The 17067-nt window shown below is 41.2% G+C and overlaps 1 protein-coding gene across 2 annotated transcripts in view; it reads right to left on the bottom strand.

Moving 5' to 3' along the window:
- Nucleotides 1–17067, bottom strand: part of Fam47e (family with sequence similarity 47 member E) — a 37996-nt gene that overhangs the window by 11950 nt on the left and 8979 nt on the right. For both annotated transcript variants that reach the window (XM_045130238.1, XM_045130239.1), the window contains exons 4-5: nucleotides 11762–11909; nucleotides 7101–7301 (exon numbers count right to left, since the gene is read on the bottom strand). In XM_045130238.1, coding sequence (XP_044986173.1) covers nucleotides 7101–7301; nucleotides 11762–11909 — 349 coding nt within the window. The remainder of the gene's footprint in view (nucleotides 1–7100; nucleotides 7302–11761; nucleotides 11910–17067) is intronic.

The following is a 17067-nucleotide window of genomic DNA, read 5'->3' on the forward strand; positions in this document are numbered from 1 at the left end:
ACTCAGACTCACATGGTTCACCCCTATACCTAGGTCATATCATCTTTCCAGTGGTATTTCAGTGGTAAGGGGATCCAGCTCCATGATACCATTTTAAGCACCCTGAGTTCCCTTAGTGTTTTAGATATCTCTACTCAGGCAACCCAGAATCACGGTTTCAGCGCAGAAAAGAATTTTGGAACTAGCCAACATGAAGCAGAACTCGGTTTTATTAAAGATATATATATATATTTTTTTAATTTGAGTGAGAGAGAGAATTGGCATGCCAGAGCCTCAGCCACTGCAATTGAACTAAATGCTTTTACCACCTAGTGGGTATGTGCAACCTTGTGTTTGCCTCACCTTTGTGTGTCTGGCTTATGTGAGATCTGGAGAGTTGAACGTGGGTCCTTAGGCTTCTCAGGCAAGCATCTTAAACCACTAAGCAACCTCTCCAGTCCTAAAGATATTTTAATATACACTGTAAGCATGAGAACTAAGAGAAAGGCACTCACAGAAAGTAAGACACATCCCAGAGTATGGGTGAAGATGTCTGTAAGAGACAGTCACATATCAAGTGTTCTAGGGGTGACTATATATACAGTTTTAGAAATTTTGCACAATTTTATTGCTCACCAGGTTTCTAGGGGATGCTCCCCTACTCTACCTCTGTTCTCTTCTTTGATAACCGAGATTATAGGGTAGCTACAGAAGTGCCTGGAATGAGATCACAATCTGATCAGATAAGATCAAGAACCAGAGGTTTTTACTGTAAATGAGGTTCCTGGTGAGACTCCTAGAAAAATGTAGGTTTATAGCTGGGAAGGGAGAAATGCCTTAAGTGGTTGTTAATTGTGCCAGGCCTGGGACTCCTGTTCTCAGCTGGTGAGAGGTTTCAGTCAGAACCCAGGTTGAAGGATTCTTTTCTCTTTTCATCCATGCTGTCTTTGTAGCCTACCTCAGACTCTCCCCTGACCATCCGAATTAAGATTTGCAAACCCCTCACAGCACACTTTGTCTTCTTTCCCTAACTCATTTTTCTTCACAAGATTCACCAATATTTGCTAAATTGCATGTATTTTTTTTTTCAAAGTAGGGTCTCACTGGCTCAGGCTGACCTAGAATTCACTATGTAGTCTCAGGGTGGCCTCAAACTCTTAGTGATCCTCCTACCTCTGCCTCCCAAGTGCTGGGATTAAGGCGTGCACCACCACACCCGGCTTGCATGTAATTTTTATTGTTTGTCTGCATCATTTTCCCCCTTTAAAATGTAAGCTTCAGAGGTTGTTTCCTGCAGTATTTCCCTGGTATCTGGAACACTTAGGACATACAAGTGTTCTATAAATATTTGTTGAATTTTAGCCAGGTTTCTTAACTTTGGCAGTATTGACATTTGGGATTCAATAATTCTCTGCTGGGGACAGGTGACTAATTTACTCATGGTAAACTGTTTAACAGCATTTATGGCTTCTATTGACATATTTCCAATAGCACTCTCTGAGTTATGGCAACCAAAACTGCTGCCTAAAAACATTGACAAATATCCCTGAGAAGAAGAGAAGAGCAGAAGAAGAAGAGGAAAAGGAGGAGGAGGAAGACAAAATTTCTCTCAGCTGAGAATCACTGAACAAAAGGGAGACAGGAAAAGGCACGTGGAAGAAATAGAATTAATACTATTCTCACAATGAAGAACGTAAGTAGTGGCTTATGTTACACTGTTGGTTTACTAGCAGTCATTCAAGATTCAGCACCAACACAGTTCTTTGAAGCTTTTATTGCAACTTGCTTTCATTCCATATTTGGTGGAATTGATTTATTTCTTTTTCTGTCTTGCACACATATGACATCATTTGTTGTGGTTAATCATTTGCCTATTGGCTTCACTAGACTGTAAGTTCATTAAGCACAGGAAACAGACCTCCAGTTTTGTGTGCTCAATAGTTTGAACACATAGATGCTCATAAATGATTGTCGAATGAATACATAAACAGATGGATGAGTGGCATGCAAGGTAAAGAGAAATATGCTAAAATAAAGGAACAGAGTGTTATAATAGATGAGAATACTTTAATGTTAACCAAGTCTCTCCATAGCAAAAATGAACAAATGCCTTATGTCTGAAGGAAGAGAAAGATCCACATGGGGAAACAGGGGACTTCAGACTGACACTGTGAGCAAAGTTAAGGTGGTAAGAAACCTCTGAGTTTTAAAGTCTGTCCAAGAGCAGAGCATAGCAGTTCTGAGAATTTTATGTGGAGTTGAAGAATCAGGAGGAGGGGAGTTTCCACTTCCAGAATAGGGACTGACTTTGTCCTTAAACCTACACCTGAAAACAGGAGAAAGAAGAGAAGAAAAAAGGAGGAAAGGAAAGGGAAGACTAGGGAAGGGAATGAAATAACAGGGAATGGAAGGAAAAAGGAAATGAGAGGAGGGGAAAGAAAAAGAAAGAAGAGGGATGGAAGGAAGGGGGAGGTAGGGAAGGAAAGGAAAAAGGAAAGAAGAGAAGAGAGGAGGGAAAAATAAGGAAGAAAAAGGAATGAAGAAAGGAGAGGACAAGATAGGCAAACCTCCCTTCTGCAATGAGGGGTCATGAAATTGGGGAATTACCAATCATATTACTATTATGTTCATCTTTTTCTATATAATATCAAATTATATTTCATCCTACTGTCTTAGAGGCCCTCGATATGAGGCAAATAAATTTAAGCAAATATATTTTTTAAGATTTGATTTTTATTTATTTATTAGAGATAGAATGAGAGAGAGAGAGAGAGTGAGAACGGGCATGCCAGGGCCTTTAGCCACTGCAAACAAACTCCAGATGCAGCGCCACCATATGCATTTGGTTTATGTGGGACCTGGAAAATCTAACCTGGGTCAGGCATGTGCCTTAACCACTAAGCAATCTCTCCAGCCCTAAAGCAAAATTTTTTTGAAATAAAACATTTGAATTGCTTGAAAAAAAAAAGAGATAGGTAAACAAATGGCTTGTAAGACACTGGACCTTAGGTAGCAGAGAGAAATATACCCAAGAGCCAAGCAACAAACAAAATAAATTTGTACCATAATTGTCACCAGCTGGCTGCCAGAGAGAGTTTCCAAGTCACATACAGGAAGGAGGAGCCAAGAACTAGCCCATGGGACTCTGAATTGAGGAAACAGAAGGACTGCCAGTCCAGGGAGACCAAGGCAAGTAGTTTACAGTAGAGAATTACAAAGAGAGCTGCCCAGAGAAAGAACCAGAGGACTATAGAGGATATTTCTCTACACATATTGGCGGAAACTACCCAGTATCAAGAATGAGCCAAAAGTACTATAGAGAAGTAACTGGCATTCACACAGGGCCAGGATTTGTGCTCTCTAGCTCCTGGGAAACTTAAAGGTCCATAGGACACTTCGAGGTCTTGTTCAGTAGTATGTGATAATCAGCCTTACACAAAGCACTTCTTTGGTCTTTCCTACAAAACTTAAAAGCAAGACCCAAAAGGACTAGATCTGTCCAAATAACTTGATTATATCCCAGAACAAATTTCAAAAACATTTCTAATATAAAAATACCCAACACTCAGGAAGGAGTGGTTCACATTGCTTAGCATTCACTCAAATGATCAGATATGAAGAGATGCAAAGAAACATAACCCATAATGAGGACATAAATCAGTTTGTGAAGACTAACATGGACTAGATACTAATGCTACAACTGACATACAAGGACATCAAAACAGATATTAAAACTATACTTCAGTGGGCTGGAAAGATGGCTTAGCAGTTAAGGCACTTATGTGCAAAGCCAAAAGACTCAGGTTTGATTTCCCAGGACTCACATAAGCCAGATGCACAAGTTGGTGCACGTGTCTGGAGTTTGTTTGCAGTGATTGGAGGCTCTGACACACTTACTCTCTTTCTTTCTCTCTGCCTCTTTCTTTCTCTGTTTCTCTCAAATAAATGAATAAATTAAATTTTAAAAATACACTTAATATATTCAAAAAGATTAAGTAGACTATGGAAGAGCCACATCAAACTTATAGATGATGAAAATTATAATTTTGTGATTAAAAATATACAGAGTAAGCCGGGCGTGGTGGCGCACGCCTTTAATCCCAGCACTCGGGAGGCAGAGGTAGGAGGATTGACATGAGTTCAAGGCCACCCTGGGATGACAGAGTTAATTCCAGGTCAGCCTGGACCAGAGTGAGACACTACCTTGAAAAAAAAAAAAAACATATATATATATATATACAGAGTAGACATTGCAGAAAAAGAAGCTAAAATAATATCAAAAGGAAAATAGCAAGGGCGGGGATATGGTCCAGTGTATAAAGTGCTTGCTTCAGATCCCCAGAACCCATGTAAAGCTGAACGCATGGCACCAGCATATGTAAACCTTCAGAGAGGTGAAGAAAGGAGAATCTTGAAGCTCACAGGCTTGCCAGCCTGGTGAATGCAGCTATGAACAAGAGAGAGATCCTGCCTCAAATACAAGGTGGAAGGTGAAGACTGACACTCCAGGTTACCCTCTGACCTCCACACCCATGTGTAGCATGCGCATGCCCATATTCACATGCATGAACATACATTACACACATAATAAAAAAGAATATTAAAAAAGAATAAATCTTGAAGAGAGCAGCAGTAAACTGTGACACAACTTTAAGCAACCTGCTTGCATTTACATACAGTCTCAGGGGAGGGTTGATGAACCAAAAGAAACTCTAAGAAACAAGAATCAAAATTTTTCCCCAAATGTTAAGCTGGGCATGCTAGTGCACGCCTTTAATCCCAGCACTTGGGAGGCAGAGGGAGGAGGACAAGCTGGCTGTTCAAGGTCACACTGAAACTAATTCTAGGTCAGCCTGAACTACAGTGAAACCCTACCTCAAAAAAAATTTTTTTTAAGTATTATTTCTTGTGCTGGGTGTGGTGGCACACACCTTTAATCCCGGCACTCGGGAGGCAGAGGTAGGAGCATCACCATGAGTTCAAGGCCACCCTGAGACTACATAGTGGGTTCCAGATGAGCCTCGACTAGAGTGAGACCCTACCTTGAAAAACCAAAAAATAAAAAAGTATTATTTATTGTAATGAGAGAAACTCATAAGATATTTTTATCATGGCATCTATTTATGTGTGGGGGCTGTGGCACCCCTTACTGATCACCTATGTAGTAGAATGTCAGAGGTCCTGCTCCATCATGCTTCTGCCTGGTCTTTGTTTTGAGCCAATGTCTCTACCTAATCCTGAAGCTTTCAAGGCTCCAAAGATTCTCAGGTCTTGTCTCCCCCATGGGCCTGGGGTTACAGGTGTCCATGGACACATGAAGCTGTTTACATAGGATCTGGAAATTTGAACTCTGGTGGTCTCAGGTGCCTTCATGCTTGTGCAGGAAGCACACTTAGCTGCCCAAGAATCTGTTTGCTTGTTTGTTTCTTGCAAGGCAGGGTCTCACTCTGGCCCAGGCTGATCTGAAACTTACTCTGTTGTTCCAGGTTGACCTTAAACTCACAGTGATCTTCCTACCTATGCCTCCCAAGTGCTCACTCATATTAAAGGCCTATGCCACCATGCTCGGCAAGGATCTATTTTGTTAGGTTATGTAAATATAACTATACAAGTTAAACTTAATACAAACTGAAATGTAGCTACCATATTTTTTTCAAAATGACCACAGGCAATGTAATAATGATGAGAGGAATTATCACCCTAGGTTTCCTTAGTCTGAGATGCTCTTGTGCTGAATGTAGGGGTTTGATATGCAATTCAAACATTAGTCTAATTATATAAAAATGTCAAAATAATAGGATATGAGGAAATAAATTATCTGAAAGGAATTTTTAAAAGTACATAGATTTGATTCTGTTTTCCCCTATAGTGAAGTGATAATATGTGGCAAGACTTGTGAAGAAAATTTACAGGTAATTTAGAACATAATTAAAGATAATATGTTGTTTTTGATTTTGAGGGAAAAAGGCACTCCCTACCCAACATGGGCACTTAAGTCTGTTGTTGACTCACAGCTTGGCATGTGCTTATATATTTTCAGTGACAATTACATGGAAAAGTAAAATGGTATGTGTTGTAATCACCTCCACACTGCTGGGACAAATATCCAACCAGACACAGTTTATGGGAGGAAAGATTTTGGGGGAGAGCAGTTTACAGAGTCCAAGGGACCACCACCAATAGCAAAAGAAGCTGGCTCCCTTTCATAGATCCAAGCAGAGAGACATCAACAGCCAGCACCAACAGCAAGCAGGAACAACAAGAGCTTAAACCTCTCTCTCTCCACACCTTTGGACTGACATGGGATCCATCCTAAACACACCTTAGGGCTGGACACCAAGATCCGCCCCCAGTGTCACACTCCCTTGTAGCAGGGATCTCCCAGTTAGGGTCAGATATTTAAACATTCAAACTACCGCAGAATTGTAGGGCCTCTTCATAGTACTTTCCTTCAGAACACTGTTATTCTCTTTCCTGTGCCTTGTCTTTGCACCTGTGTAACCACACCATGCCAAGAAAACGAAGTAAGGTGTTAATGTTAGGCTAGAATACAGTTGAGGAATGAATGGTTTGTGGTCCATAAGACTCAAATAAAAATTCATCAATATTGATCATAAAATTAAGTGCACAGAATCATAAATTATATTTATTAATTTTGCTCTTGCTAATAAATAATAAGAATTCATAATATTTCCACTAGTAATTTCAACATACAAAACACATAAAAATCTGAAAATGATTAGTCAGATATAACAAAAATTTTAAATGATGTGACTTCTTTGTATATATCACTTTTTAATATCTATTACCTATCATTCATTTATCAATTATTTATTAAACATAATAACATTTTAATAGTGTTATTTAAAAAATCCAGTGCCCCTGAGGTATCAGAAATAAGGAACATTTGCCGGGCGTGGTGGCGCACACCTTTAATCCCAGCACTTGGGAGGCAGAGGTAGGAGGATCGCTGTGAGTTCGAGGCCACCCTGAGACTACATAGTTAATTCCAGGTCAGCCTGGGCCAGAGTGAGACCCTACCTCGAAAAAAAAAAAAGAACATTTAATACTAACATAACTTAATTTTTAAATTTTTTGATCTGCTCCCCTTCTGTAATCACCTGTGGTTTCTGGAGTTTCCTCTCACGGTCTAGCTTCTGGAAGAATTCTGCCTCCTGCAGTTTATTCAGCCTCACTCCATTCTTTAGCTCGAGAGGAACGTGGTTTAGCCTCATCACATGAAGCACACCACAGCTTTGTCTGCTCTGATAGTCGATGTCAAACTGCTTACAGATGAACTCTTCATCAATGTAGGAACTTCCCTAGAAGAATACCAGGTTGAGTGAGTGGAGGGCAGATGAACAAATGCCTTGTACTTCCTTCTTCCAAATCAAGAAGGTTTTGACTATTACAGGGGATAGAGAGTTTGGAGGAAAGGTAGAAAATGCTCAGGGGCCTTACCTGGAGAATTTGGGGACTGGAAGATTGTGTTAGTACATTGAGAAATAGCTGAGGACCTGCCAAAAGCAATGATGTCCTCAGAGAAATAATGTCTATCTGACCAAAAGCAAATTTTTCCAACACTATAGCACTATACAACAATCATACCTCTGTGAGTATTTTCTAGACAACTCTAGACATGTGTTTGTTCTTTTAAAGGAAGCTGTCTTCTCCATGGCCTCTGCTAGAGGAGGCCATTTTGGCCATATTTTGCACTCAGAAAGCCCTATTCATTCCCTTCACCCAGCTGTAGCTGAGGAGGGATTGGTTTGGGAGCATCTTGTCTATAGGATAACTGTTAACTGGGGATGTGGCTTAATGCTGAAAGATAAACTGGACTTCACAGAATCTGAGTGTGGGAATCAGAATGAGTTGATACTGAAGCTGGAGTGAATTTTATAGAGAAAAGAATTAAAGCAGTCAAAGGTATAAAGGAATGTAGCAAAGCTAAAACAAGGTTACACAATAATGAGCAGAAAAAAAGAGAGCATAACCATTGAGGTGACATAAAAGAAGTACAAGTTAGGGCTGGAGTGATGCCTTAGTGGTTAAGGCGTTTGCCTGCGAAGCCTAAGGACCCATGTTTGACTCTCCAGGTTCTACGTCAACCAGATGCATGAAAGTGAGGCAAGCACAAGGTCTTACATGCCCACTGGGTGGCGCAAACATATGGAGTTTGATTTCAGTGGCTGAGGCCCTATGCACCAATTCTCTGTGTCTCTCTTTCTAAAATAAAAAATAAAAGTTAAAAAAATTGTTTCATAAAAATGAAGTATAAATTAGTGCTATACAAATAACATCACAATGTGTTAAGGACCTATACTGAAGAATATAGGAAAAGATGAAACTTTGGTCAAAAGGGATAAAAATAGGGCTGGAGAGATGGCCTTAGCAGATAAGACAGTTGCCTGAGAAGCCTAAGAGCTCATGTTTGACTCTCCAGGTCCCACATAAGCCAGATGCACAAAGTGATGCATACATACAAGGTCCCACATGCACACAAGGTGGCACAACATGTCTGGGGTTTGATTACAGTGGCTGGAGGCCCTGGAGTGCCAATTCTGTCTCTCCCTCTCTCTCTCCCTCACACACACACATAAAAAAGGGGGTGATAAAAAGCCGGGCATGGTGGCTCACGCTTTTAATTCCAGCACTTGGAAGGCAGAGGTAGGAGGATCGCCATGAGTTCGAGCCCACCCTGAGACTACATAGTGAATTCCAGGTTAGCCTGAGCTAGAGTGAGACCCTACCTCAAAAAAACAAAAAAGGGATAAAAGCCTGGCGCAGTGATACACACCTTTAATGAGTGAAACCTTACCTCAAAAAACCAAAAATAAATAAATAAATAAAATATAAAAGGGAAAAAAATAAAGCAAGTTACCAAAGCAGCTGAATTATCCTCTCAAGTATATTATTGTGATTTTTCTATGAGGCAGATAATTTTGTTAATCTTTGCTTCCAACATTATTCCTAGGCTCCATCAGCTTATTTAGTAACAAGGAATGAAATCTGTGTAAGCAAAAACTAAAAAAAAAAAAAAATCTGCCTTGTCCAAGGGGCTTCTACTTAAAAATATTAGAGATCTAGATAAGATCTATAAAAAGAATTTTATAAGGTAGTCATAATATAAAACAGCACCCAGTAACTTAGTAACTTCTCCAAGTTTTATCTGCTTTAGAAGTTGACTCAATTCAGTCTGCCTTAGTCTTAGAAGCCTACCAAATTTTCCTACAAGATGTGATTTCACCATTCTTCTCCTAACCAGCAGCAAGCAAGTGGTACTTTCATCCAGAATGTTTGGGAAGAATGTCAGCTCATCTCCTTGAATTAGCCAGACTGCATCAAGCTGCTTTAAAATATTTTATTTATTTATTTGAGAAAGAGAGAAAGAAGATAGATAAAGAGAGAGAATGGGTGTTCCAGGGCCTCCAGCTCCTGGAAATGAACTCCAGATGTATGTGCCAACTTGTACATCTGGCTTATGTGGGTCCTGGGGAATTGAACATGGGTCCTTTGGCTAACCCTAACTCTAACCCTATTGTTTAGCCCTAACATTTTTTTTTTAATTTTTTTTTGTTCATTTTTTATTTATTTATTTGAGAGCGACAGACACAGGGAGAAAGACAGATAGAGGGAGAGAGATAGAATGGGCGCGCCAGGGCTTCCAGCCACTGCAAACGAACTCCAGACGTGTGCGCCCCCTTGTGCATCTGGCTAACGTGGGACCTAGGGAACCAAGCCTTGAACCGGGGTCCTTAGGCTTCACAGGCAAGCGCTTAACCGCTAAGCCATCTCTCCAGCCCTACCCCTAACATTTTTAAAGGAAAATTGATGCTTTTAAATCAACTTCTGCAGCCACTCTATAAACCACCTTCTTTCTACACCAATGCACACTGACATATACAGTTTGCCAAGTTTTCCCTGGTTCATGGCAGTCTTTTTCTCATCTTGTTGGAGAGAAGATGGAATTGTTGGGTGACTAGGGTTTGTATTCGGGGATCCTGGACAGACCAGCTGAAATTTGGCACATATGCAGGCAAGGTTTGAGGTGAGGAGGATAGCCAGAAGTATGTTAGACCACTCTCCTCTCAAAGTCAGGAACAGATTTTTCTCCATATATAAGTGCAGGTTTGTGCCACAGAATTGTGATGATCCATGCTCACTAAGGTTCCTTGCATGGCCTGACTGGATAGAGAAGTTGTCTCCTGCAGTAGGAAGAGGGCTGGGTGGGGCAGGACTCAGGCAATCCAGATTATAAAATAAACTGTGATCTGTATAGCTAATGAGTAGTCATCATCTGTCCTGTTCATCTTCCTCATAGCAAGCACCCTCTGAGGAGCAGCTTTCCTCTCTCTCTCTCAATCTTTCAGCTAGGCTAGAAATCCTCATTTCTTGTCCTCAGGGTTAGACTTGCAACCCAGCCCAGCCAATGAGAAGGTTCCATATCCTTAAACATGGTGGTTAAATCAGGCACTAGTATGTGGTCTGTGTTAGTCCAGTGAGAGTAATTCTGGACTTTCCCCTGTTGAACAAGGGTTTCTACCTTCCCACGAGGTTGCCCACTGGCAGCATATAACCTTGAGCACTCAGGGAAGGCTGAAGTAGGAGTTTGAGGGCACCTGGTATGACATAGCAAGACCCTATTTCTAAAACAAAAGAAACAGAAAGAAAAGGGGAGAGACAAAGAAGAAATAAAATAACTAATTTTGGTGATTACTTTTTAAAATATTTTATTTTTATTTATTTGAGAGGAAGACACAGAGAGAGAAAGAGAGAAGATGGGCATGCCAGGGCCTCCAGCCACTACAAACAAACTCCAGACACATGTGTCACTTTGTGCATCTGGCTTATGTGGGTCCTGGAGAACGAAACCAAGATCCTTCAGCTTTGCAGGCAAGCACCTTAACCACCAAGTCATCTCACCAGCCCCTAGTGATTACTTTTGACATATTTTGGGGGAGATATTACTTGAGAGTCAAGTCAGATAGAGAGGTCAGAAGAAGGTAGAAAGAGCATTAAGACATCTTAGCACCTGGAGCCAGCTGTACCTAAACCAAATCTCCTAAGACCTCTGGCTAATTCGCTTTCTCTCTTAAACCAATATGAATTATGTTTAGGTTTGGAAGGCAGCCACTCTTGGTGACAAGAGTACTAAATAAATACATGGACTAAAACTAATGAATTAAAAAACTGGGAGAAGGTTGGTAATACTAGAAAAATTTTAAACCCAGGAAAAGTGTCTGGAATTTTAAAAAACACCCATAGAAAATAAATTATACATTTCTAAGACTATAAAAAAAATTGTCAGAGACTCAGTAACAGGCATAACTAAGGTTTCTTGGAAGAAGGGAAAGAGAAACCCTGAGACCCAAGTCAGAAGTCTCCTTTCAGAAGAACATACTATGCAGGTGCTCAAGCATAGCTGCCCAGGTACTCAGACATGCTACTGAGAAGCCTGAATTCCAGCGGGAGGGGACAGAGAAGTGTGTCCTGATACTGAGATGGAAAGTCTAGATATGAAGCAACAGCAACGGTGTGAGGTAGAAACATCAGCATTCAAGGTAGCTACACACTTGCAAACTTCCAGACGCTTCATCCACCCAAAACATCTTCATTGTAATTGATAGGAGAGACTGAAATGGTTTAAGAGATTTTATTCAAACATTATTTTTAAATAAAAGCAGTTTTGTGATTGAAGTATGTTTAATGCTAGGAATTGAACCTAGAGCCTCACTTTGAGTCTGAGTTTCAATCATAGTTTTAGACATCACCACTAACTTACAATAGCAGTAGCCCACTTGCAGAAGTCACTAACTCCTTTGCGCATATTTTCATGAAGAGGAGGACTGTCTTTATGGAGCAAATCCATTCCGTTGGGCTTTTTTTCATAAAGCCATTTGCCTGAATGTGAAACAGGTATCTTCTTTTTCCTAAAGATAATGAGATCACTGAAGAATCACAATATGAGGCATAGTGAATCCAAGTGGATTCCAAACAGTATCACTGGGAAAGAACAGGGTTTCATACGATCTCTCACAGACTCACACAGATTGTATCTTTGTGTGTGTGTGTTGTTCATGTATGTATGGTGTTTGGGCTCACTTGCATGTGTTTGTATGCATGCATGTGTGTGTGTGCATGTGCGCATAGTACAAAAGTTAACAGTGAGTGTCTTTCTTAGTTGTTCTCCACCTTATTTTCTTTCATAGATATCCTTCTGTCTCTGTCTCCTCAGAGCTGGGATTCCAGGGGCACATTGCTATGCCTGATGTGTACATGGGTATCAGAGATATACAGATTCAGGTCCTCGTGCCTGTGCAGCCAGCACTTTGACAAGTGTCTGGAGGTTGTTTGCAGCAGCAAGAGGCCTTGGCATGTCCCTACTTTCTCCTTCTCTCTGCTTATAAATAAAAAATATTTTTTAAGTACATATCAAGATATATAGCTATCAGGCAGAAAAAGATGGCATGTGCAAAGACCCTGATATAGGAGTATGCTAGGCATGTTGAGAAACAGCAAAGAGACCAGTATGGTTCGAGAAGAGTAATTAGTCATTAGAGGATAAGGCATGAGAAATAAGAGACCTGGCCATATGGAACTTAAGGGCCATTGTAGGTAAATAAGTGGAGATGTCTGAGTATAGGTATGACACTAAAGTGTTGACAGGATCATATGAGACAGCATGACAAGTAGACTTGGAAGAGAGGAGCAGGAGATCATGAGACCAGTTCATGTACCACTGCAATAGTTCACAAGAGGTGGTGATACCCTGGAACACACTGAAAGTAGTAGAACATTTTGGGTTTCAAAAACAAAGTTATTGTAGTTTGTTGGCAGATTGTTAATGTTGCTGTAGCAACTGGAAGAATCAGGTTCTATTTACTAAGCTGGGGAAGTTTGGAGGAAGAATAGGCTTCAATGAGAAATCAAGAGTTTGCTTTGGCTGAGTCCAGTCTTAACTGCTAATTACAGATCCAAGGGTAACAGCTATATGTAGATGGCCTGGCCAAGGTCACCTGGATGTTAAGTGTACTGAAAAGAAATGTCAGAGGCTGAAGCACATCAGGTTTAAAGGAAGTGAAGAGAGACCAGTAAAAGACTAAAGAGAGAACTATGAGCTTGGAGGAAATGTAAGAAAAAGGAATGTTCCAGAAGCTAAATGAAGAATGGGTTAAGAGGACAGATGTGTTGGTTCACATCTTGGGGCACAGAGGCAGGAGAATTATAGCAGGGTCAAAGACAACTTGGTCTCTATAGCAAGTCACTGTCTCAAAAGACCAAAAATAAGTTATGAGAAAGAGGACATGAGAACATCATCAACTGGGTCAATTACTGTTAATACATCAAGTACATGGATCAGTGAACTCTTTGTAATGGCTAGAGTTTGAATGCAAACTGTCACCCTTCCCTAAGCCCATGTGTTTGAGCCTTAGTTCCTAGCTATTGGTACTCTCTGAAGGTTGTAAAATCTTAGGAGGTGGAACCTAGTTGCAGAAAGTTGGTATCTGGGGTGACAGCCTTCAGGATTATAGCCTGGCCTTACATCTGGCCCAAGGTATCTGTTTACTAGCCAGCATCACAGACAAGCAGCAGCCACACATTCCTGCCATGGTGGCTGTGGCCACCCCATCCCCCATGGCTTCTCTGTCATGATGGACTGTATTCTCTAAAACTGTGAGTCAAAATAAATCCTTCCTCCTTTAAGTTGCTTCTGACAGGTATTTTATCACAACAAGTAATTAACATAGTAAATAGGCATTAATGATGACTTAACCAAGGACAAATTCAATAGACTGGAGTTGAAGCCTGGCAGCTGTGTTTATGAGAGAGAGATAGAGAGAGAGAAGAGGAAATGAGTTTGAAGACATCTTGGAGGGATTTTCCTTTAAAGGAAAGGCCATCTGGTCAAAGTGGCTTGTTTTCAAGAGGGGAGATATTGCTTCATGCCATGGTAGGTTAATTAGGTTAGTATGGCCTCTGTAGAGATCAGGTACTGATCCTTGGTACTAGTGTTACTTTGTTTGGAAAGTGTCTTTGCAAGTGTGATTCCATCAGCTCATGAGAGAGATTATCCTGGATTATTTTTTGTGGGGCTTAAACATTATCACATGTCAGTGTAGGAAAGAGGCAGAGGAAGACCTGGCACAGACTGAGAGAAGGTAGAGCCAAGATGTGAAGATGCTGGTCTTGAGGATTCAAGTGAGGCAGCCACAAGCCAAGGAACACCAGCAGCACGAAAAGCTAAAAGGGACAATAAATGGGTTCCTACTGTGGCCTCTGGAGGGAACACGACTCTGCAGAAACTTGGATTTCAGCACATGATATTTAGCTCAGACTTCAGGGTTTTAGAGCAGTGAGATAATAAATTTTTGTTCTTTTAAGTCACCAAGTTAAATTACATTAAGTTTTCACACAGCCAAAGGAAACTAATACGTATGTAACAGAAAAACTCACTATTACATAATCATACATGTTTTGATGTGGTGACATATTAATATTGTTCCCCTTTCAAGGAGGTAACTCATATACTTGTAATTTACTACCCTGGAGAGTTCTGCTGTGTTGACCTAGGACACTACTGCTCAAAGTGAAAGGCAGGTCTGTGTGAATATCACTTACTATATCACAGATCGCTTTAAACCCATCTTCTGAGAAACTTGAAAAACAATACAAAAAGCAGACAACAGCCAAAAACATCAATCACTTTATGACTAACAGTAGCCATGTCGGAAGTCATGGCTTTAGGTCTTGAGAATTTGCTACCTGTGGTGGTTTGATTCAGGTGTCTCCCATAAGCTTAGGTGTTTTGAATGCTAGGTTCCCAGCTGACAGAGATTTGGGAATTAACACCTCCTGGAGGCAGAGTATTGTTGGGGTAGGCTTATGGGTATTGTAGCCAGTGTCCCCTTGCCAGTGTTTAGCACACTCTTCAGTTGCTATTCTCCACCTTATGTTGGCCAGAGGGTGATGTTCACCCTCTGCTCATGCCATTGTTTTCCTCTGCCATCATGGAACTTCCCCTTGAGTCTGTAAGCCAAAATAAGCCCCTTTTTCCCCACAAGCTGTTCTTGGTCAGGTGATTTCTGCCAGCAATGTGAACCTGACTGCAACACTACCCAAAACCCAGAAATTGGCAAATTCTAACACCAGGTCCCCAGAAGGAATAGACCAGAGAGGACTTCCCCTGATGCTCCTATGGTCCCCTGCTGTGGTTTGATTATGGTGTCCCCCATAGACTTAGGTGTTCTGAATGCTAGGTTCCCAGCTGATGTAGATTTGGGATTTAATGCCTCCTGGAGGCAGTGTATTGTTGGGGGTGGGCTTATGGGTGTTATAGCCAGCTCCCCCTTGCCAGTGTTAGGCACATTCTCCTGTTGCTACTGACCACATGATGTTGGCCAGGGGGTGATATCCACCCTCTGCTCATGCCATCATTTTCCCCTGCCATCATGGAACTTCCCCTCGAGTCTGTAAGGCATAATAAACCTTTTCTCCCACAAACTGCTCTTGGTAGGGTGATTTCTGCCAGCAATGTGAACCTGACTGCAATATCTCCCTTGCTCCCCAGTGGAGGAAGGACAGAACTATGACAAGCATGCCCAGTTGCTCTCCCCAGACTTACCAGAGAGTACCTGGGTAGACATGAAATGCCACAACCATGATGTTCCTGTCACCTGAGGTCTCATCCTAATAAACGCAAGTAACATAGTACAGTGGATTCTCTCTGAATCCATCTCCACGAAGGTAACTCATATCACTGACAGTTCTTCATAGACACTCCCAAACACACTAACCGGAGCCCTGCCCCTGGAAACATTCTGGGTGTTATGGCTATGCTGTTTCCTAACTCACCTCACTCCTTAGTACCTACCAGTGAGCTCATTAAGTTCCAAAAGTAAATCTCCATCTTCCCAAATCTATTTATGTCAAGTGTATTTATCATAGCATTTAAATTGTTAAATCATGTGTGAATTGCCTATTTATGTCAAGAGTACTTACCATAGCATTTAGATTGTTAAGTCATATACAAATTGGGGAAATAAAGATGTGATATAAGAGAGATTTTCTACTAAGTGTAATGCTTTTGAAGGAATGTTTTAAAGAGATGGCAATTTGCCCACATGGATTACGTAAGAACGATGAGCAGAAGCTCTGTGACAGTTAATCTCTGGTTTTCAATTTGATGAGATTTAGTACCATTGTGGAAAATTATCTCTCAGAATGTCTACGAGAGGTTTTATAGATTAGGGTCATTGAGATGGGAGGACCCAACCCAACTATGGGCAGCACATCCTGTGGGCTGGGGTGCAAGCAAGCCACATGCATTGCCATCTGCTTCCTCACCTCAATGCAACAAGCTGTCTCAACTTCCTGGTGCCCTGCCTTCCTCTGCCATGATGGGCAAGTTGAAATAAACCCTTTCTTCCTTAAGTTGTTTTTTGTCATCTACTTGGTCTCAGCAAAAAGAAAGTAACCAATACAACCTTTAAGCCACAGCTCCTATAACATTTTAGATTAAAAGACTAGCAGGGCCATGGAGATGGCTCAATAGATAAAATGCTCGTTGCATAAGCATGAAACTTTGAGTATGGATCCCCAGTATCCATATAAAATCAGATACCGTGGCACATGCAGGTAGTCTTAGCACTGGGGAGGCAGACAGGAGGATCCCCAGAGCTTTCTGGGCAGCTAGTCTAGCCAAATCACTGAACTCTCGGTTCAGTGAGAAACCCTGTCTCAAAAAAGAAGGTGAAGAGCAATTGAAGAGGACATCTGACTTTGATCTCTGGCCTCCCCACACATGGGCACACACACATACATACTATACACATGCAAACATAAATAATAAATAAAGTCACTAGCAAGCAGCCAGTCACGGTGGCTCACACCTGAAACCCTAGCTGTAGGAGGTAGAGGCAAGAGGATCAGGAGTTCAAGATCATCCTTGGCTACATAGCAAGTTGGAGGCCAACCTGGGCTACATGAGACCCTGTCTCAAAAAGAAAATAAATTAAAAAATTATTTGGAAAGGGGAGGACAGGGAGGAGGCTAACAATGGTACCAACATGACTGTATACAGTGTGTACA

This window comes from Jaculus jaculus, chromosome 11, assembly GCF_020740685.1.
Source record: "Jaculus jaculus isolate mJacJac1 chromosome 11, mJacJac1.mat.Y.cur, whole genome shotgun sequence".
NCBI lineage: Eukaryota > Metazoa > Chordata > Mammalia > Rodentia > Dipodidae > Jaculus > Jaculus jaculus.